Source organism: Globicephala melas, chromosome 20, assembly GCF_963455315.2.
Source record: "Globicephala melas chromosome 20, mGloMel1.2, whole genome shotgun sequence".
In the NCBI taxonomy this organism is placed as follows: Eukaryota; Metazoa; Chordata; class Mammalia; order Artiodactyla; family Delphinidae; genus Globicephala; species Globicephala melas.
The window spans coordinates 33,879,357-33,900,874 of NC_083333.1; the positions used below are offsets into that span (position 1 = coordinate 33,879,357).

The window sequence follows — 21,518 nt, forward strand, 5'->3', positions numbered from 1 at the left end:
AAAACATATGGATTCGGATGGATACTTTTCAATGCTTCTGGTGCTTTAAAAACACAAAAGTAAGGATAAGGGACTTAAAATGGGCTCTGTTTTTTATTTAGAAAGGAGAAGCCCTTGAGTTAAAGAAAGAAAATGAAGCATTTAATGAAATTTATAGACCTCATTAGCTATATCTTACCAGGAAGTGATATGAATTCTTCTTAGAGAAAAAGAGCAAAGTTTATATGACTCATTTCCAGATTCCTGTGGTTTATTATCCTCATTTCTAAATTCTAATTTGTTGCAAGACTATCTTTAGACAGATAACAAAATTTCCAGGATTCTGACATTTTAACACCCACACAGCAACAAAAAGAAACTTTGAAATGAAATCCAAAACCTATGGCTTCTGGATTTAATAAAGACACAGACATCAATACAAAGTTTATTTACTCAATAGTACTTTTTGGAGAAAGTTGGTAAGTAACCACTTTTTCAACTAAAAGTTGCTAGTGTACCATGGCTCTATAACGCAGATACTCCTTTTAAATGAGAAAGTGAAGAAAAACAGTACAGGTTAATCCACTTAAAAATATGTACTTTTGGGGCTTCCCTGGTGGCGCAGTGGTTGAGAGTCCGCCTGCCGATGCAGGGGACACGGGTTTGTGCCCCGGTCTGGGAGGATCCCACATGCCGCGGAGCGGCTGGACCCGTGAGCCATGGCCACTGGGCCTGCGTGTCCGGAGTCTGTGCTCCGCAACGGGAGAGGCCGCAACAGTGAGAGGCCTGCGTACCGCAAAAAAAAAAAAAAAAAAAAAAATACTTTTAAAATTTTATGCATATTAACTGATTAGAATTAGGTAAAAACCATTGAGCTGTGAAGGACAAATTTTTAAGGGAAAGACACACGGAGCTGAATGAATATGCGAAATGTAATTGTCTGGTAGACCCAGGTGGGTTCTAACCGCCTGGCTGTAGAGACTCCACTTGGATGACAGGAAAGGTCTTTCAAAGCAGCTACGGCTGAGTAGACACAAGAGTGGGGTCAGGGGCACGTGGGAGGCCCGGTCCCACGGGCAGGAAAGAACCTGTGATTCCACCTCATGCTCTGCCTTCTCAATCGGCCGAAGTTACCTTCACTTAGTTTTGCTAAATATCTTCAAATGCGTGTGTCACACAGATGGTTGGCCCTGGAGTCTGGTTGTAGCTCCTGAACCCTTGCATTTTACCAACAATGAAACTGAGTGCTGGCTGGAGGGGAGACAGAGGCCAGGGCCTCTGGGGCAGCAACCTGAGGGGGGCTGGGAGGGGGGCGCCCACTGCAGCAGGGACCCGGGGAGCAGGACACCAGCGCTTTTTCACCAGGGCCGCTGTTGGCCTGCAGTGTGGCCTGAGCCCTGGACCTCATGAGAGCCTCCTGGGCCAGCTGGCCCCTGACCCCCTGTGGCTCCGACCCCACAGGGTGAGCCTCTGCCCTGTTGCCCCCCCCCCCAGGGGTGGGTGGGGGACACCTGCGTCCCTGCCCTGGCTCTCAGCCACTCAAGAGCATCCCATCAAACTCTCCTGCTTCTCCTGGGTCCTCGTCAACAGAGAAGGATCGTGCGGCTCCCCACGCAGATCGCCAAGGTCGGCACTTCTGTCAGCCCGCTTTGGGGAGGCCGCGGCGGGTCAGGAAGCAGGGAGGTGGTGCGGCTGACAGAGACTGATGTCCCAGAGCGGAGCTGCTGGCTGCGGGGGTGACTGCCTCAGGGTATAAGCTGAGGAACGTGCTGCCGACAGCGAACGGTCAGCAGTGGAGAGGCTGCAGCTGCCCTGAGGGCCCTGGGGTCTCACGTGAGTGAGGAACATGGCGCAGCCTCCGGACCCAGCACGCACAGTGGGGACCTTCACGGGCTCGAGCAGCAGAACCTGAAGTGGGGATCTTGGGTACACCGTCCAGGAAGGGACGAGGGGCCGGGCTGCACACGAGACCGAGCCGCGAGGGGTCACCCAAGGGCACGCACTGCAGCCAAGGGGGAGGCGTATTCTCTGCATTTTTGGAGGCCTGAAATGTTTCAACTTTTAAAAAAGTTATCCTTTTTCTATTTCTTAAAGCATATGTATGTGGAATGGCAAGTACAGAGGAGATGGTCAGGGGCTGCTCTTGTTAGGGGAGGGGTGACCAGAGTAAAGTGTGGCTTGGTCCCCTCCGTGGACAACTAGAACATCAAACACACACACGAGTGTCCTTCAGCCGGGCCGGACATGACCCTCTCGGTACCCAGGGCGAGCCCAGCGGCCTCGGGAGACGGGGACAAGGGGACGAAGCACGCAGTCGGGAAGTCAGGGCTGTCGGGATGTCGCAGGTACTGGATTAGAATAAAAACACGAGCGTCTGGTATTTCCCGCTGCTGCACTTCTCTGTCTTCTCATTTCGAGAGGTTATCTGCCCAGAACTTCCTCTGTCTCAACTGATGTGAGCTTCAATTTCTCTGCTCTTCTTGGTGCCTTTCTGCTCCTTTGCTGTTGCGGCTTCATTCAAGCGCTAGGAGCTGGTTGAGTGCGGTCGCCCCTGTCACATCCCATTGTACACAAAGGCCTCTCCGTTGTTTTCCTTGCTCCCTAATTGAGTGTTTCTATAATTGAAGAAAGAGGAGGCCTGTGCTCCTTGTGTGTAAAGCACTTATTCTATCTCCCCACTCCTTCCTGGGCTGCTTCTGGCCTTCCTCCCAGGTTGGAGACCTGCTTCCTAGATCTCATATCTTCCTCCTCTTCAATTTGCTTCTTAATTTGATGGAATGTCTTCCAGTAAATTTCTGAGAAAGCTTTTGTAAGAGACAAATATTTTGAATCCCTATATGAAAAAGTCCTTGTTATATTTTCACACGATTGACAATTTTGTTAGGCATAGAATTCAACATTCAAAACCATTTCTGTGAGAATTTTGAAACTTGTGTCCCAGTGTCTTACGGGTTCCACTGCAATTGCTGAGAAATCCAAGACCACATTTGTTCCTGCTGTTCTCCTCTCTGAACTGCCCAAGGGCTTTAAATCCTGGGCAGGGTCTTCTCTCGTACCCTGGGCAAGATACCCAAGGGCCCTTTTCATCTGGCAGCCCACATCTTTGGTTCTAGCAAATTTTTCCGAATTATTCTTAGCTAATTTACTCTCCTCCACGTAAAAAGAAATCTCACTATGCTGGACTGTGCTGTGTCAAATCAGCAAGAGCTGGGCACCAGTTTCTCAGGGGCCCCTTCTCAGTGTGAATCCAGGTTAGAGCTAGACCCGAGCAGAACCTGCCTCAGGTTGGACAACAGAATGAAGGAGGACCACTGTCCCAGAAAGTCATGGTGGTCAGGTAGGGGTGACGGGGGTTACACAGGCAAGGTCCCCACCCAGAGGCCAGCATCCATGAAATGTGGGTGGATCTTCATGTTCTTTGGGGACAGAAGCTCTTGTTCTCAGGATGCTTCTGGACCCCACTCTACGCACCTGTTCACCTGTATTCTTCATCATATCCACGACAGTAAACTGTAAACATACGTGAATGTTCCTCTGAGTTCTGTGAATGGCTCAAGCAAATTAATTGACAGAGGAGGGGGTCGTGGGAACCCTGATTTATAGCCAGTCAGGTGGAAGCACAGGTGACGACCTGGACTTGTGATTGGGCTGAAGTGAGGCAGTCTTGTAGGACTGAGCCCTTAATCTGTGGGATCTGACGCTGTCTCCAGGCACGTGGAGTCAGAACTGAGTTTTTTAGGACACCCGGTCAGTGCCCGATCAGAACTGAAGAACTGCTCAGTATTTGAAAAGGCAAAGGAACTAGAATAGCAAAAATAACTTTGAAAAAGAAGAATGAAGTTGGAGGAACCACATTAACTGATTTCAAACTTCCTCCACAGCTACAGTGACCGGGAGAGTGTAGCCACGGAGTGACACACAGATCAATGCAACAGAATGGCCCAGAAACACACCCACACGAGCACGGCTGACTGATTTTTGACAAAGGCCAATAAAGGAAGGTAGTATTCTCACCAAAAATGGTGTGAAAACACTTGGACATTTGTAAGCAAAAGAAAGGAAGAAAGAAAGAAAAAGAGCCTTGATCCAAACCTCACTCCTTATGCAAAAATCAACTTAAAATGAATCATAGCTCTAAATGTAAAACATAAAACTATAAAACTTTAGGAGAAAATCTTTGTGACCTATAGTTACATAAAGCATCCTTAGACATTGATACTCAAAGCACAATCTATTTAAAAAATAGATGAGTTGGACTTCACCAAAATTAAAAACTTTGGTTCTGTGAAAGACTCTTGTTAAGTAGATGAAAGAAAAGCCACAGATAAGGAGAAAAGACTTGCAAACACACCTAACAAGGGACTTCTGTCCAAAAGGAAACTCAAACTCGATAGCAAGAAAACAAACAATCCAATAAGAAAATGGGCAAAAAATCAGAACAGACGCTTAGTGGATGGTGCATAAGCACATAAGAAACTGCCGTTAGGAAAATGCAAGGCAGAGCAGTGATGAGACACCACGGAACGACTGGCATGAAAAATCTGACACCACCAAGTGCCGAGAGGGGAAATGGCGCGGCCACTCCGGGAGCCTGGCGTGGACTTCAACTTGAACACAGATGCACAGTCCCAAACCCGGTGCTCATCCCAGGAAGTGAAGCCTGTCCATCAGGGTCTCAGCGGCCCTACTTGTCACAGCCCCACAATGACGGGCGCGTCCCTGCAACTGGACTCTCTCGGCAACAGGAGGAACAAACTGTCATCTCGAGGGCACAATGCGGAATGAAAAAGGCGTGGTTCCACTGACATAACTGCCTCAAATGACAAAACTCCAGCGAAGGGGACAGAGAAGTTGTTGCCAGGGGCAGGGGCAGGACAAAGTGTGACTAGCAAGCAGTTTCTTTGGGGTGCAGGATAGTCCCAATATCCTGATTGTGGCAGGGGCTGTGCTGATGCAGACGCGTGATGAAATTCCATAAACCCCCCACCCCTCCCCAACAAGAATGTGTGAACTCCGAGCAGGGTTGTACCAGTGTGCATCTTCTGGTTTGAACATCATACTGTGGGTATGTTACGAATGGGGGGCTGGGTGAAGGGCACACAGGAACTCTACTATTTTTGCAACTTCTATGTGAGTCTGGAGTTATTTCAAAATACACAATTTTTAATTGGTTAGGCTTTGTAAAATGACTCTACGATCCGGTGGGGAAGCAGTTTCTCTGTGCAGGTACCAGGAGCCTGGCCTCCAGATTAGAGGCAGGAATAACATTCTCAAAGAGTTTCATCAAAAATATTCAGGCACGTGTTAAAAATGCACATTTCCAGAGCCACTCTATGGGAGTAGATGAGGGATCTCCAGAAACTCTATGGGAGTAGATGAGGGATCTGCATTGTTTTCAAGTTTTTGAGCTATTTTATGATCAAACAAGTTTGGGGAGTGCTGGTTTAGGTAAAGAGTCTGTATTTACAGAGGTAAACTTTAATTATCTAGAAATTTTGCTAGTCTAGAGTCCTTGGATACTGGATAAAGTGAGAGTTTGTGCATTAGTGCTGGCAGGTGGGTTGTACATTTTTCCCATTTACGTTCATGCCAAGCTGTTCAGACGCTGCGGGCAGATGAAAGCTGGGTGACACCCTCCCTGTGGAACGCACGGGGCCACGAAGGAGAGGCTGTACAGGAAGGGGGGCTGTTCTCTTCGCTACAGCCCTGTCCACATACCACTGTGTCCTGTGGGCCCAGGGGCAGGGGACACAGACCAGGGGGGACCACCAGGGGCTGTGGAGGAGCCAAAGAGGGTGTCCAAACGCTATGGGCCGAATTGTGTCCCCCAAAGCCCACTGCAGCCCTAACCCCCCAGGCGACTGCATTTGGAGATGAAGCCTTTAAAGAGGCTTTAAGGTTAAATGAGGTCATGGGTGGAGCCATGATCCACGAGTCACCGGGAGTGAGCCATAGAGGAAAGGCCCTGTGACGACTCGGGGTGGAGACGACCGTCTACTCGCCCAAGAGAGAGGCCTCAGGAGGAACCACCTGCTGGCACCTTGATCTAGAACTTCCAGCCCCCAGACTGCGAGAAATAGCTGTCTATTGCATTTGTTATGGCAGCCTGAGCAGGCTAAGACACCAGGGAAGCACGGATCCTGGAGAGAGGTGCAAGGGCAGCTGGGAGCAGGCGTGGAGGACAAGGACCAGGTGGGGCTGGGCTGAAGGGGGCGCCTCACCCACTCCTGCTGTCTTCCTTCCGCTGTGAACCTGAGCACATACTCCAGGGAGCCAGGGCTGGGCTCATTGGCCTCGGTAAGGACCCAGCTACCCATGCAGGCTGCCAGGGCCCCCAACCCCTCCTTGGAGCTGCCGGGATCCCCCAGGGGCAGCCTCTGAGGTGGGGATGGGGTCTGGCCTTGCCTCCCCTTGCCCCCCATCCCCATCCAAGAGATTCAGGTCCCTTGGGAACAGCCCCTCGCTGAAGGTGTAAAGTGGGCACTGCCTAAAACAGGTGCATTTTCAGGCTGGCACAGGCTCCAGGCCATTTGTCCAGACAACTTTCCACCTCTTGGTTTATTTGGAATTAGCAGAGTGTTAATTTTATAGTACTCTGATTCAACTTTGTGCATGGTGGGTATCTAATCAGACATTCAAGTAGACACACAAATATCAAACCAAATTACGCTGCTCTCCACCTCACAAATGTGACTCAATTTAGACTATGAACAAAGACCCCACAGAGTGCTGGTGATTTCTGTGACTGTAACAGTTGAGAAATGGCTTAAATAAGAGATATCTTCTTTCACTTTATTTTGAGAAACTTTATACTTTAATTTCCCCTGACTTGCTAAAGAAAAATACTGTTTAGGAAGACCCTACCTTAATTATTTCTATGATGCTTAACAGTAAACAGTTAAGTCTGCCCTCGGCTCAGAACCTGTATTTCTGGCTGAGAATGTGCTGCATGTAAATTATACCCTCAGTGTTCAGTCACACAGTTTCTGTGTGACTCACGTTCTCCCAGAAAATCCAGCACATGGCAGAAGCCAGCTCAGCAGTTTCTCTCACGCAGCCACCTCTACACTTACTCACAGACCCTCTAATACTTGGGACTGAGGTGAGCGTTTCCAGAGCCCCCTTGCAGGTGCAGAGCTGTGCATCTGAGGGGGACCCAGGGCTGACCGCAGGCCTGGGGATTCACACTCAGTGGGACATTTTAATTTCCCAGTTAGGATATGAAAGCTCTTACTAGCTCTTCACTGAGGCGGCTGTGATTCTTTGTTCTGAAACCATCAGTGCACGTCCTGGGAGGGCATCTGTAAACAGGTGGTACATCCCAGAGCCGTGACCCGCGGCTTGGACCTGCTCCACAGAGGGAAGGACCAGGAGAGGGATGGCGACAGGAGTCACAGACCCAGTGCTTATTCTCCATTCGCCAATGATGGTTTGCACACTCATATCCAAATGCCAACTGAGATGCAAGGGGTACCCAGAGCTTGTGTACCCAGAGCCCTTGGCCCTCTTCCCAACTCGGGATGCTAAGGTCGAACGCTTCTCCTTCAGGTACCTTCACAACCTGGAGAGAAGACTCCCTTCTGCTCAGAGGCCTGAAGCTGTTGTGGACTCACAGCTCCACCAGCTCGTGTGCCCCGCCGCGCGGAAGGACACCCTCCCGACAGCTCTGCAGCAACCCGACGCTCAGTGGCTGTCGGTGATCCAGGGCCGCTTGGTGCAGACGGGACAGAGCTGCAACCATCCCGCATGACTGTCAGCATCAACTCGTGAGCTCCCGCACCAACAGCAGAGACCCTGCCAGCTCCGAGGAGGCCACGTGGGCCACATACACCGGCCCTTCTCCTTTCCTCACGGCTGGGGGAGCAGCAGTGACTGAGCCTCCCCAGTGCCCTCACTGCCCTCACTCGTTACTAGTGCCCCTATTATTATTACCTGTTATTAGTGCACCACCTGTAGCTATTAGGCCATTACTGGAATATTCATCTCAAAATGGGAAAAGTAAATCCAAATGCAAAAGTGCTTTTTCTGTGTGTGGACCAGCCTGAACGGCATAGAACTTAAAAGCTGGTGAAGTCATTTTGATAACAGAAGCAACTGGCAAACCCAACACTGAAGAGGAAAGGGTAAATAATCTCGGATTACCCAAAGAAGCATGCGAAACAGCCCCACAAAAGGAAACGCTCAGGGTTTCTTCTGAGTCACTTTGAGTTCAGTGAACAGAACACCTGATGCCATAATCACAAGCAGCTCTAATTTCAGAAGCTGATTATCACTATAAATCATTCCCTTATACCAAGATTTCAGTTTTCAAAATTCAGAGTTTAGAAAAAAGCACTTCATTATATGGCAGGATCACAGGAAATCGCAACGTGGGACAGACCCCAGCACCTCACTGGGGGGAGAATATTTCCAGGCCTTCTAGAGCTACTTCCTGGTGGGCTTTGGGGGGCTGCTCCCCACTCCTCCCCCTCTGACTGGGGTCCCCATCCTGAGGAGCACATTTCTCCGGTCTTGGGTGGGTGGGGGGCGGGGTGAGTCCTGGGAGCAGCTCGTCCAGCAGGAGGAAGAGTCTGGAGCATCTGCCGTTGGCGGGGCACCAGGGCTGGGCCAAGAGGCAAATGCAGCAGGCCTGGGCCCACCCCCAAGAGCCGGGGCTGTTTTAAGTCTGTTTGGGGGTGATTTGCTACGGAGCATTAAGCGGCTGCTGGCACGCTGAGGCAGTGGCTGGTTTTCAAAGGTGGATGAAGAGAGGATCTTTGGTTCTTGTCCTCACTCAACACCGCATCAACACACGGTCGTGGACCCACCCGAAGTCCCGTGGATTTCGGGACCCCACAGCTGAGACCGAGAACCTCTTCCTGGCCTCCTTCTCCAGGCCGTGGCCCCGCTCCTGGTGGCTTCTAGTCTGATTTCAGCCCACGCCCTCTTCTAGCTCCGAGGGCTCCTGACGTCTGCTGACCAGCTCCACCCACACAGTGCATCTCAGCTCATTCCCCCAGACCCGGCCCCCCTCCAGCTGCCCTGCTCGGGGACGGCCCCGCCCCGCCAGACACTCAGGCCTTTCCTGGACACCTCACCCCTGCAGCAGCTCAGCGCTGCCCGAGCCCTGGCCTCCTGCCCTCTGGATCCGTCCGCCTCAGCCTACGCGGCTGGCCTGGGGGTGCCCCGCACACCTGCCCTCTGGCTCTGGCTCCGCCCCAGGCCGGGCTCCTCTGAAACGCTGTCCCCCTTCTCTAGGGAGCGCCTACCTGGACTGTGCCTTGCGCCCAGGAGGCAGGCAGACACAGGTGCTAAGGGCATGAAAAGCCCCTCTCGGGGATGCCGGGGCCAACTGCAGGCGGCAGGCGTACCTGGGTGAGCAGCTGGTCGGGCGCCAGATGGTTGATCCACCGCGTGTATCGCTCGGTGGAGTTGGGGGGCTCCCTCCTCACTTGGCAACCGATGATCTGTGAAACAATAACAGATAGGACTTAAAATAAATCCGCTGCAGCCGCTGGAACAGCCCTGTTTCCCAATAACTTTCTCCTTCCAGCCTCTAAATAAACAAGAGTCACAGCCCTAAGAGCTCACTTCCCTGGCCGCCTCCCTCTGTCTAGGCTGCCACAGCAGCCCCCCGCCCCACGACGCCACCAGACGGGCACACCCCATCCCAGGAAGAATCTGCGCTAGCTGCCCTCTAAGTCCTCTTCCGTACCCTGCATCACCACCTCCTTCCGCCCTTGGTCCTGGAACCCGGCCCTGCCTCCTCCTGGCCATGGACACGATCCCCTCTCCGCATACCCAGCTCTGCACGCTGACTCCCAGCAGGCCTGTCCTGCTGTCTGACAGTGCCCCAGCACCCAGGGAAGCCCCCCTGCACGTTCTGCTGGGGTATCTGCTTGCAGCGTGTTTACACATCTCTAAGACTGCTCAGAGGTAAAAAGGTCCGGCCCTTTGGTCGGTGAGGCAGGTTTGGAGAGAGGCTGGTTCCTGCCGCAGATACCAGGGGTCCTGATGCTCAGACACCAGCAGCCCCAGGGCTCAGAGGCAGGGAACGGGCTGGTTTCTGAGGGAGGGACCCCTCGCAGCAGCAGGAGGGGGCCTTTCTCCTCCTTTCTGGCTGGGGGAGGGCAGCCGGGGTGCCCGTGGCAGCAGAGAGCCTGCCCCTTGGTGAGGGTCCTGTAAGGCTCTCAGAGGCTGGCTGGCCTCGGGGAAACGACACTAACCTCTAATCCCCTGGCTGTGCCTTCTCCACCTCCCTGACCGCCGAGGAACACGGTGAGGAAGGTCAGAGTGGTCGGCAAACCTACATCACTGCCCAAGTCACCTTACTGAGAAACTATTAAAAGTCACCCCACAATATTTGAGTTTCTGAAATCTTGCTCTAATATACACAGCACATACACACGATGACTAATTTATATTAATGCAGTTATGCTACTGAAGAGTTTTGAGAAGGTTTTTGCTTGCTTTGCTTGAATTTTGTTGTGTGGTTTTTTTTGTTTGTTTTGTTTTCAGTGATTCAGTTATACATATACATGTATCCATTCTTTTTTAGATTCTTTTCCCATATAGGTTATTACAGAATATTGAGTAGAGTTCCCTGTGCTATACAGTAGGTCCTTTTTTGTTGTGTTTTTTTTAAATTAAGCTTTTTTTTTTTGAGAAATGGTAGATTCCCATGTAGTGTTAACAAACAATACACAGAGATCCCATGTAGCCTTTACACGGTTTCCTCTAATGGTAACATCTTGAAAAGCCAACATGTGGCCTCCACTGGGCTGAGGGACCCTGGGCGTTTCCACGGCCACAGGGACCCCTCGTGGTGCCTTTATAGCTGCGCCTCCCCCCCCCCACCCAGCTCACAGCCGTGAACCTGCTACTGCAGTGCTGTAGTTCTGTCTTTTCAAGAACATTGCATAAATGCAATCACACTGTGTGTTGCCTTTCAAGATTGGCTTTTTTCATTGGTGATTCCCTGGAGATTTGTTCCTTTTTTGGCTGAAAAATACTCCACAGCTCAACCCTCTACAGGACACCTGGGCTGTTTCCAGTTTGAAGCTATTACTACTAGTCTGCTGCACTTCACACAGGGGTTTTTGTGTGAATGTTAAGTCTTCGTTTCTCTGGGATAAACACCCAGGAGCGTGACTGTGGGTCGTATGGTAGTTTCATGTTTAATTTTTAAAGAAATTGCTGTTTTCCCGAGCAGCTGCACCCCTTCCATCCCCACGGCAGCGAGTGTGACCAGTCTCCCTGCGTCCTTGCCATGTGTTTTATTCTGGCTTTTCCGACAGGTGTGTGTGTGGTACCTTGTCGTGGTTGTAATATGCACCCCCGGTGGCTCAAAAGGTTGAATCTCCTTCCAGGGGCTAATTTCTCATCTGCCTGACTTTCCAGGGAAGCGTCTTTCATGTCTTTCATCTACTTCCTGATTGGGATAAAACACACTTGGCCATAGGTCTGTATCTTTTTACATACTGCTGAATTCTATGTGTGAACTTTTCATATATTTCTCCTAAAAACACATACAAAATTCAGCTGTAAATTAGAACAGCCCTTGAATGATCACCTTGCCCAGTTGCGAGGTACCACACCTGATCTGACCAAAGTGTATTTTTTTTAAACTGTCTATTCCATCTGTTTTCTGGCCTTGTTGACACTGTCTTGCATTTGATTGCTGAACAGGAAAGATTTTGAGTCAAAAAACAAAAATGTGGATCAAAGCTGTGAGGTAGAAATCTTGTTTCAGAAGTATTCCCAAACATGAAGAAGAGGCTTAACTTCTATACAGACACCCAGGCCCCGGCCCCATGACATGCTGCGTCATGAACAGATGCTGGGGGCGGCAGACCAGCAGAGTGCAGCCCAGTCCAGCCTGCGCCGAAAGCCACACTTCCAGCCAGACCATGAGGGGCGGCAGACGTGGTCTTTCTGGGACATGAGCTGACTTGTGCTATTTCCACCGTGAGTGCCTGAGCCCCCTCCCCAAACCTCCTCTTCCATTCTCTGCCTCTGATGAAGGGTGAACCACGCTGGGTGGGGTCTCACGTGGAGGAGGAGGATTAGGTGAACACGAAATGAAGCTGGAGCTTTGGGGGCTGGCTGTTCTTTGAGGCTTTAAACACTGTGAGTGCTGGTCTACAAAGAACAAAAGTGAGGATATTTTGTTTGCCTTAACATTTTTTAAAAGAATGCTGGCCTGGACCACAGGGCAGACAAAGGCAAACCATAAAAAGAGGCACCTGCAGTGGGATGCCGAGCTCCTCTCCCGTGCTGTCTGCCCTGCCCTCACGCCAGACCAGTGTGGACACCAGGCCAGCACAGTACCTTGTACACAGTCGGTGCTCAATAGACACAGGCTGAATGAACCCAAAGAGTGGGAGACTGAAAAAATTCTTTAAGAAATAATGGTCAAAACTTTTCCAAATCTGATGTGGGCTATAAAACCACAGATCCCAGAACTTCAACAAAGCCCCCGCAGAGCCAACCTTTAAAAAAAAAACAACTCATGCTTGTACATAATAATCAAATTGCTGAAAACCAGTATTAAACAGAAGATCTTAAAAGGAGTCAGAGAAAAACACCTATTACACACAGAGAACCGGATATAAGGATGACAGCAGACTTCTCCACAGAAGCAATGGAAACCAGACAAGGGAGAGACATCGTTAAAGAAAGAATGACTTCAACCTAGAATTCATTAGCCAAGTACTATAATTTTCAAAAATTAAAGCAAAAGAAATACTTTTTCAGAAAAACGAAAGCCAAAATTATTCATCACAAGAAGACTTAAATTACAAAAAAAGATGAAGGAAGCTCTCTGGGGAGAAGGAAACAACCTGATCTATACCAAGGAATGGCAAGTGGCAATGACAGTAAACAGATGTGTAAAAGCAGAAGACATCTTTCCATGTGCAACTTCTTTATAAGATAACTGACTTTGGTAAAACTAAAAGCAAACGCTGTGGAGTTTACAGCATAAACTGAGGGGCACGATGTGACTCTGTAACCTTCTTACGCTCCCCGTGAGACGGCGCCACTTACTTCAAGTAGCGTGTGAGGGGTAAGAGGCGGACCCTAGGCCAACCACTGAAAAATAATGACGCAAAGAGGGATAGCTGGTAAAGCAATAGTACAGATAAAATGGAATCGTAAAACAAAACAAAACCAAAAGGTAGGAAAGAGGAAACCAGGAGGAAAGAGGCTTGACGCAAAACCCAAGCCGGGAGATGAAAACCAATTACATGCAATGCAGAAGGAACAAAGTAATAAAAAGCAGAAGTCAATAAAATAGAAAAGACAACAGGGAAAACCAGCGGGGCAGGGAAGGGACAAGAGTGTGGCCGTGTTAGGAGGTGTGCCGTTCTGGGGTAGCTTGGCTTGGACGTGACTGAGATCGGCACCCATCTGCAAGAGCTTATTCAGAAACTGAATTTTTTAAACTTCACTAACCTCAGTCCTTAATGGAAATGAGAACCGTTACCGCACACCCACACAGCAAACTCAAGTAGGGAAGTGATAAAATGAACCTGGGACCCGGCAACACAAATTCTGAGAGGAGGGCAGCCCACCCTCCCGACCCACCATCCTCATGGTGTTGCTAGAGGGTTCCTCTAAGCAGGGCTTTCAGAACCATGGTCTGAAGATGAAAAAAAAAAAGGGGGGGGAAAAAGAGAAATGTAAGGCTATAATTTTAGCAATTAGCTATATTTATGAAATTAGTTCCTAATTTATACTTATGCATAATGACTACTAAAATATAAATTGAAATTAGATTTCATTAACAACTCCTATTTGTCTTATGGACCCAATCCTTAAAATACTTCAAGTGGATACATTTAGGAATGGAAGCAATGTTTTAATATTTTAAGTTAGATTAACCATTTTCCTTATTTCATACTCCCAAATGCTTCTTGTCATCAAAAATCTTTTCGAAAAAATGACTTTACTTATTGATCAACTTCTACTTACCTGGACAACAATTGCCACTAGGAAATAGGGCCATTCAAACACCTGCTAGTTCCTGAGAGGCTCACCTGTGCTTACGCGTCTGGAACGGTACATGTCAGATGTGGCTGGGGTGTGTGGAGGCCACACTCCACAAAACCTAAATGCACAGATGTGTGTTTTTCATGTGTGGTGGTCACATCAACGTGGGGCAGATGTGGAGGAACACAAGTTCTGTCGCTGTGATTTTTTTTTTTTTTTTGCGGTACACAGGCCTCTCACTGTTGTGGCCTCTCCCGTTGCGGAGCACAGGCTCCGGACGCGCAGGCTCAGCGGCCATGGCTCACGGGCCTAGCCGCTCCCCGGCACGTGGGATCCTCCCGGACCGGGGCACGAACCTGCATCCCCTGCATGGGCAGGCGGACTCTCAACCACTGCGCCACCAGGGAAGCCCTGTGGTTTTTAACCTGAGAGACTCCTCCAGACGGTAGGACATGAGCTGCCCTCATCGGCTCATATCTCCCAGGCATCCTGCTCCAGCACGTTACTCTGGACCGGGTCGGTCTTCAGCAGGGCCCTTGCAGCCTCCCCGCAGCCCCCGGTCACCCTCTCCTCCTCCTGCCTCACGCCCACCTTCCAAATACCAAGCATTCCCAGAGACCCATGCCTGGCCGGCAGCACGTCCCACCCCCCAGGCTCTATCAGGGTCAACCGTGGACGCAGAACCACCACCTGCAAACCCACCCCTGGGCACCGTGGGCCAGGGGCCTCCCCAGCCGATCTCTTGCGTTATGAGGCAGAGTTGGACCACAGGGCCCAGCACCAGGTTCCGTCCTGAGTGACTGAGCAAGGCCCCCATCTGCGCCCCACTTCTCCCAGCCTCCACTGGGCACACAGACGGTGCTCGCTCCAAGGTGCGGTGAGGACGGAGCTGGAAGTGGCGCAGCGTCCACCGGGCTTTAGATGCTGACAGCAGACCCACCCGCCTCCAAACCTCGTGCCAGCGTGAGCCCCTCATCGGCCCCTCAAACAGCCGTGCCCTCTCTGCAGCGCCTGTGCCACTACCAGGGCACACGCTCAGCCTGACCAATTCAGTGCCGCTCAGTGGACAGAGGCCGCAGCAGCTACACTCAGGGCAGGAAGAGGCTGCGCTGAGCGGAGATGAGGTGATGGCCCTGGCGCCACCTGAAGGCAGAAACGGGTCCACAGCTCCTGCTTCCCGCTTTGCATTCCCACCAGGCATGGTGGGCACGAGCCTGTCGCCGACTCCGAGCCAGGCCAGGTCACTGAGGACCCCTCCCGAGCCCTCTGGAGACTCACATCGGGGACATAAGGAAGTCCTGCCATCGGCCTGTCCTGAGGCCACGGGGAAGGACCCACCCACGTGTGCTGGAAAAGCTCTGGGGTGCCCTGTACCTCCGCAAGGCGCTCCCCGCATCCTCAACACCTCCATACTCCTGAGAATGCAGAGCTTCTCACCTCTGCCCGTGCACAGGTGAACCCCCAGGGAGGGGCCCAGACCAAACACAGCGGCTTCCCTGACCCCACCCAACTCCTGTCCCAGAGCGGATCCTTGCTCCAAAATGCTCAATAAGTGGGTGGAGAAATTCTACACTGGTGACGCCTGACACGTAACATCTCAGAAGTTCTGCAGAGAATATGCAGCGGCACAATTTATGGAAGTTGCCACCCTCATAATTAAATGGCTTTCTTGTAAATGGCCTTAAAGAAGTAATGACCAAGGACAAACATATACTTAGCATTCATTTCATTCTTTCCAAACAATGTGATATAATCAACAAAACCAGCAACTGCAAATCAAGATTTTTGTAGGTCATGACTTTTAAAAAACCCGGCACTACAGCAACAACCCTTCTAAAGCTGATTTTGTTCTGGTGCAACAGGACTGTTCCGAACCCCTGGTCTCGCTGCAAACCTGTGATGCCGGAGGGGGCACAGGTGCTCCAGCGCTGGGAGCAGAGTATCAAGTGCACTTAATACAAGGTTAGCAAGAAAAGCTGTAACCTAGAACTTTATAAAGGCACAAGCCAATGTGTTTTAATTAAGATTAACTGACACTGTCTACATTTTTTCCAAATTCCTTATATATCCCTAGATTTCGAGGTCTTTGAACTTACACATGGAGAACCACCAAAAGTAACTTCACGTGTGAACCAATCACACACAAAAAAGGGGGCGGAGGTGGACAATGTATCTGAAAGTATCTCACTCTCTATAATATATACACTTGTTACAAAATTCTTCAGACAAAATTCTTTTTTCAATGTAGAATATATTCTAAGTGCTTGGAAACTGTGAAAATCACCCCTGACCATTTCCAGATCTGGGCCAGTTCTCAGACTCAGACCCACCAGCTGAAGGAGAGGCCCCACCCACGAGGATGGACCTGTGACGGCAGGGGAGATGCACCGAAGATGCAGGATCTAAGGCCGGGAGGGGACACTGATCATGTGAGGCGGCTGGACACAGGACCCAGGTGACACCAGACCCATCACGCCCACTGGAGTAAGGGTCCACAAGTCAGGTAATAAACTGGGCTCATGGGCACACAGGTCCCACCAGTGACCACTTCCAGGTTCCTGAACGTGTAACCAGAAAGCACAGGCTTAGCACCCAGCTGAACCTCACACAGGTTCCCTGGGGTGTGATTAGGGGCTAGTGTAAGAGAAGGGGCAGGTGGAGGCCATCCCAGCCTCGAGTGTAAATCGAACACAATATCACATCCTGGGGGAAAAGCAGACACTGGGCTACCTTGGAGGCTTGAAGGAAGGGGGTGCTGGTCCCCACACACCCCTGCAGAAGCAGACGTCCCGCGCACATGCTGCATCGGCGAGTCAGCACTGGGACCCTTTCTGCTGTCTTCACATTGCTCAGTGGTCTGCAGGCTGGACATTTTCGTCGTGCTGGCCACCGTGTTGAGGACATCCTGTGGCACCTGATGAGCACGACTTTTGGGTCCAGAGGTCTGGGCACCGCAACACTACCTCTGAGGTGAGGGACCATGAAGAGAGAGGCACAGGACTTGGCCGGTCTCCTTGGGCCACTTGGGGTCCTGTTCACCCTTGACCATAGTTAAGAGCGGGGTCCGAAGAACCACGGGCCTGCCATCTGGCCCTGAGGCTGCAGAGTCCTGGAGGAAGCTGGTGGCAGTCGACGATGTGGAGACCTGCAGCCCCAGCGGGGCCGTCACAGCACAGACCCCAGGACCCTGTGACATGGAGCTGTGGGCCATTCAAGGTGGCGTGGCCAGGGCACCACGTGGCCACACTGCCCACCAGGAGCTGGGTACTGTCAGACCACCAAGGCATGAGCTTGAGTGGCCTCACGGCCATGAAGACCACTCCACGGGTCACTCACCCATGGCTCTGACCTCTCCTTCAGCTGCACCCAGGGCCTCACGGGGCTGGTCCCCAGGACCCAGTGATAGAGCAGGTTCACAGGCAGGCTGGCGTGGTGCTCTGGCACAACGCCAAAAGGGACTGATACTGCAGCCCAGCCCCATTCAGGGCAAGGACACACACAAGCCCCCAGGCCCTGGAGAGTGAGCAGGGGAGTCTGCTGGGAGGAGCAGACCTGTGAGACGCTGTGGGTGGACCTGGGGGCACTGGGGGTGGGTGCTGGGGTAGGCAGTGCTGGCTTGTTGGGCCAGAGAAGAGGCTGTGGGCCCCTCCCCGAAGGCTGGTCTAGTTACTACCACTCCTGACCTTCTGGTCCCTAGGGGACCGGCCCAAGGATTCCAGCAGTCCTGGTGAGTCAGGTGACACCAGCCCCCCGCCATCAGACCCAGGGCGTGCACTGGCCCCCATGATGCTACCTCGGCGAAGGGCCACTTCTCAATAAAGAGGCGGCTGGGCACTTCTGAACCTCCCTCACATCTAGCCTCTGGAAGCTCCAGCCTGAGGAGCAGTGGAGCTGCTCTCAAGAAGCCTCTCAAGAAGTAGCCGAAGGCCATTTTTATCTTCTTACAGGCGTATTTCAAGGACATGTTAACATTAACAACGGTTAAATTTAAGCAATATAAGGGCAATTACAATTCTGAGCATAAGAATCCTCAGCATCAAACTTAAGGTTGTAAAACATCACCTATTCCATGAAAAGACGACAACAGCCCTCAGGCAGAGTGCGTAGGTTTGTTTACATGACAGCCAAGTCCCCAGTCACGTCAGGTGTGCAGGGGCTGGGCAGCTGGAGACAGAGCATGAGGGGCTACATTTCCTAGAAGGAGAAAATCAGCGGCCTAAATTCAGAGCTCCAAAATAAGGGGCTATTGGAAGAGAAAGAATTCATCTTGGGTGAACAAACGTCCTTCAAACTCCTTGAGAAATTGTATCTGAAGGAAGTGTATATTTGAGCCTTTGTCTTAACTCAGTACGCGTTTCATAGGGTCCACTCTCTGAGCCCTGAGCCCTGTGCCATGAACAGGCTCTTTCCTTCGTGAAGGCCCAGTGGCCAGGCAGTCAGACCCCAAACACAGTGCCCAGGAGCCCACGAGAAATGCAGAGTCTCAGGTCCCACCAACACCTGGGATCAGATCCCAGGGGCTCATGTGCACTGGAGATGCTTTAGTGTGTGGACATGGCTGGACACGGCACTGCAGCAGAAGAGAGCAAACCCGGAGGCTGTTCCCAGGCAATCAGACACCATGTATCTTAAGACAGTTCCAGAACTTTCTCCTTCCCACTTTCAAAACCAGTGATCACCACAGTAATTCAAAGATGTTTTTACTAAAATTTCAGCATAGAGATCTGAGCAGTGGGCTCTGTGGTCAGACACCAGCTCTGGGGTTCAACTGCCTGGGCCACCCCCGACCCTGAGTCACACGGGAGCGAGGAATCCACGGGCCCGAGATGCTCCCCCAGGTCCAAGTGGCTGGGAGACGCTCCCTGAAATGGGGCTCCTGTGGGGGGAAGTGAGCTCTCACCCAGCGAATGCCAAGGAGGACGGGTCCTGGAGAGCCTGGCTCATGGGGGCCAAAGGGGAAGCCATTCGAAAGATGAGAACGTAGTCTGAGGTTATGTAGCTAATGGAATTTTTTTTTTTTAACTGATATATCCTACAGCTCTCAACCTGTGTTTTCATGTCCCAGGTACACAGCTTCTCAAATGCTGATAAAACCAAACTAAACTAAACCAAACCAAAAAAATACTTTGGACCCATTTGAAAGTAACCAGTGCTACCCAAAACAAGAAGCACATTTTCCTTCAAAGGAAAACACCCTTGAGTGCGCAGACACACCAGGCACACATCATTCTCCAAGGGGGCAGTCTGATTACAAACTGACTCTTCCTATCCTAAGGAAGAATCTTAATCTAAAAAGCTGTAATGGCAGTTCTACCAAAAGGCATAACAACGCAGCAGAAACATCCGTACTCACACTTGTTGGGTGGCGCACAGCAGCTGCGTGTTGCAGCCTCACCCTCTGAGGCATCATCACGTCGTCCTGCAGGAGAGAACACATTTTAAACTCCCTGGAAGCAACTCTGACAAACAAGCAAGAAGACAGACAGCCCGACAGCAAAGTAGGCAAGAGACCAGAACAGGCAGTTCAGATGCTTCCCAGCAGTCCATGACCCTGTCAGTCGGCCAGGAAACGTGAGTACCCAGGCTGCAGTGTAGGACACGCGGGAAATTGGACAATTCCGGCCAGAAATCACACGGCTGGCAGGGATGAGGACCTGGGGAAGAGAGTGGGGCACGTCCAGAAAGGTGGAGACTCAGATCCCTAAGACCTAATAACTTCACCACATGGGCAGAAAAAGTCTTACACGTATGTACCAGAAGAGATGTACAGAACATTCACCACAGCGTCATTCAAATTGGGGAACAGCCCGATGTTCACAGATACCAGCACAGATAAATACATTGTGCGCATTTCTACAGTCAAATACCATTCAAGTGCGAAATTAAACAACAGCTACACACAACATAAATGAGTTGCACAGACATAATGCTCAGTGAAAGAGGCAAGACAAAAGAATATACATAGTATTATTCCGTTTATTTAAAACTCAAAATCAAGCAAAACTAACCTGATTGTTTACGAAATATACACTTAATACGAACTATCATAAAGAAAAGCAAGAAAATTATAATCCCAAAGTCAGAATAGTGATGACTTTGTGGGGAGGGAGTCAGGGTGTACCTCTAAGGTATTAGCAATGCAGTACTTCCTGACTGAGTCGTAGTTACACATGTATTTACCTCCTAATTAATCTTTAAAGTGTACATGTATGTTCTGTGTATTTTTCTATAGGTACGTTCCATCTCACAACTTAAAAAAGTGCTTTAAATTGATAAAAAATCAAAAAGATTTCAGTGTTTTATTTGTACAAATATGCCCACTATGTCATTGGGAGGATATTTATCTTTAAACTGAGCAATAAGATAAACTAAAAGAGCTGTATTTGTATCTCTTATTTCTGCAAAATGGCTTCATGAGCATTGTGCTAATCAAACGAGCTGTGGATGAAGTAAGCTGAGGAGGGGGGGAGGAGCGGGAGGAGGAGGAGGGGATGGGGAGGAGGGGAGGGGAGGAGGGAGAAGGGAGGAGGGGTAGGGGGAGAAGGAGGGGGCAAGGGGGGGAGAAGGAGGGGCATAGGCAGGGCAGGGGCCCCTCCAGGCACAGCAGCACCCCCAGCAGGCAGGAAGCAGGTGTGAAGGTGGGAACAGAAATGCAGGGAGGAAGCTGTCAGAACAGGAGCAGAGAAGCCGGCTATTCCAGGCCTGAATCCTTCCCTGGCTCCCATCAGGAACATGCTTGCAGGCATGTGCCTGGTCAGCCACAGCTGGGAATCTTAAAAAGGAAAACAAGGAAAATTGAAGCAGAAAAGGGTGGGTGATGTGAGGAGGATAAAAAGAAGTTATGCTAGAGTTTAGCCTATTTCTCTCCCACAAAGGGTATAGCAAGGCAGCAGGGCAGAGACAAAAGCAGGAAAATTTCCCTGAAAGGGAAGGTCTATTGATCAAACTCTTGAAAAATGGCCCTGTGTCTGGTGGCCTCACGCAGAATCCTACAAAGTTCTGAGGTTTCCTAAACCAGTCCCGACTCCTGGTTACGTGTGGGAAGGTGCACAAGTCTGCACAGGACCAGGCCAGTATTTCAAAGAGAAAGTGGGGAGAGTAGAGGAAGCCACAGTCGGGGTCAGGGTTAGGGTTAGTCTCTGCTCACAGCGTGACCTCCTCCGGGACGCTGTGCAGTGGCACCACCACACATGCAAGCCCCACTTCCTCCAAACCCAGGCAAGCACCCCAGGAACCACACCACAAGCCTTCTGGCCTCTAATTCCCACGCTTACTCCGTGGCACCAAGATGTCCACTGGGATGGGGCATCTTGTGTGGACCAGCTCAGCTCCTGTATTTGGCTGGACTTAAAAAATATTTGTAGAACAAATGAAGCGTCTTCTCAGGACTGAATTGTATTTTCAATCCACCTCACCACTTACAAAACACAACACTCTTTTTTTGATATTTATCACAATCTTCTGTAGTTGGGAGACAGAGCAGCTAATATTATCCCCATTTTGTAGCCAAGGAAACCAAGGTTTGGAATCGCTACGGAACTCATCCAAAATCTCATAGCAATTACATG

The 21,518-nt window shown here is 50.6% G+C and overlaps 1 protein-coding gene across 6 annotated transcripts in view; it reads right to left on the reverse strand.

Annotated features, from left to right (window-relative positions):
• The window catches only part of B3GNTL1 (UDP-GlcNAc:betaGal beta-1,3-N-acetylglucosaminyltransferase like 1), a 121,355-nt gene that overhangs the window by 58,759 nt on the left and 41,078 nt on the right, over positions 1–21,518 (reverse strand). For 5 of the 6 annotated variants that reach the window (XR_009560320.1, XR_009560319.1, XM_060290404.1 and 2 more), the window contains 2 exons: positions 19,304–19,369; positions 9,330–9,425 (listed from right to left, as the gene is read on the reverse strand). Coding sequence is in view for 4 of the 6 variants with exons in the window: in XM_060290404.1 (XP_060146387.1) it covers positions 9,330–9,425; positions 19,304–19,369 (162 nt within the window). In the remaining 2 variants the exon portion in view is untranslated. The remainder of the gene's footprint in view (positions 1–9,329; positions 9,426–19,303; positions 19,370–21,518) is intronic. The other variant, XM_060290405.1, reaches the window with a different exon arrangement.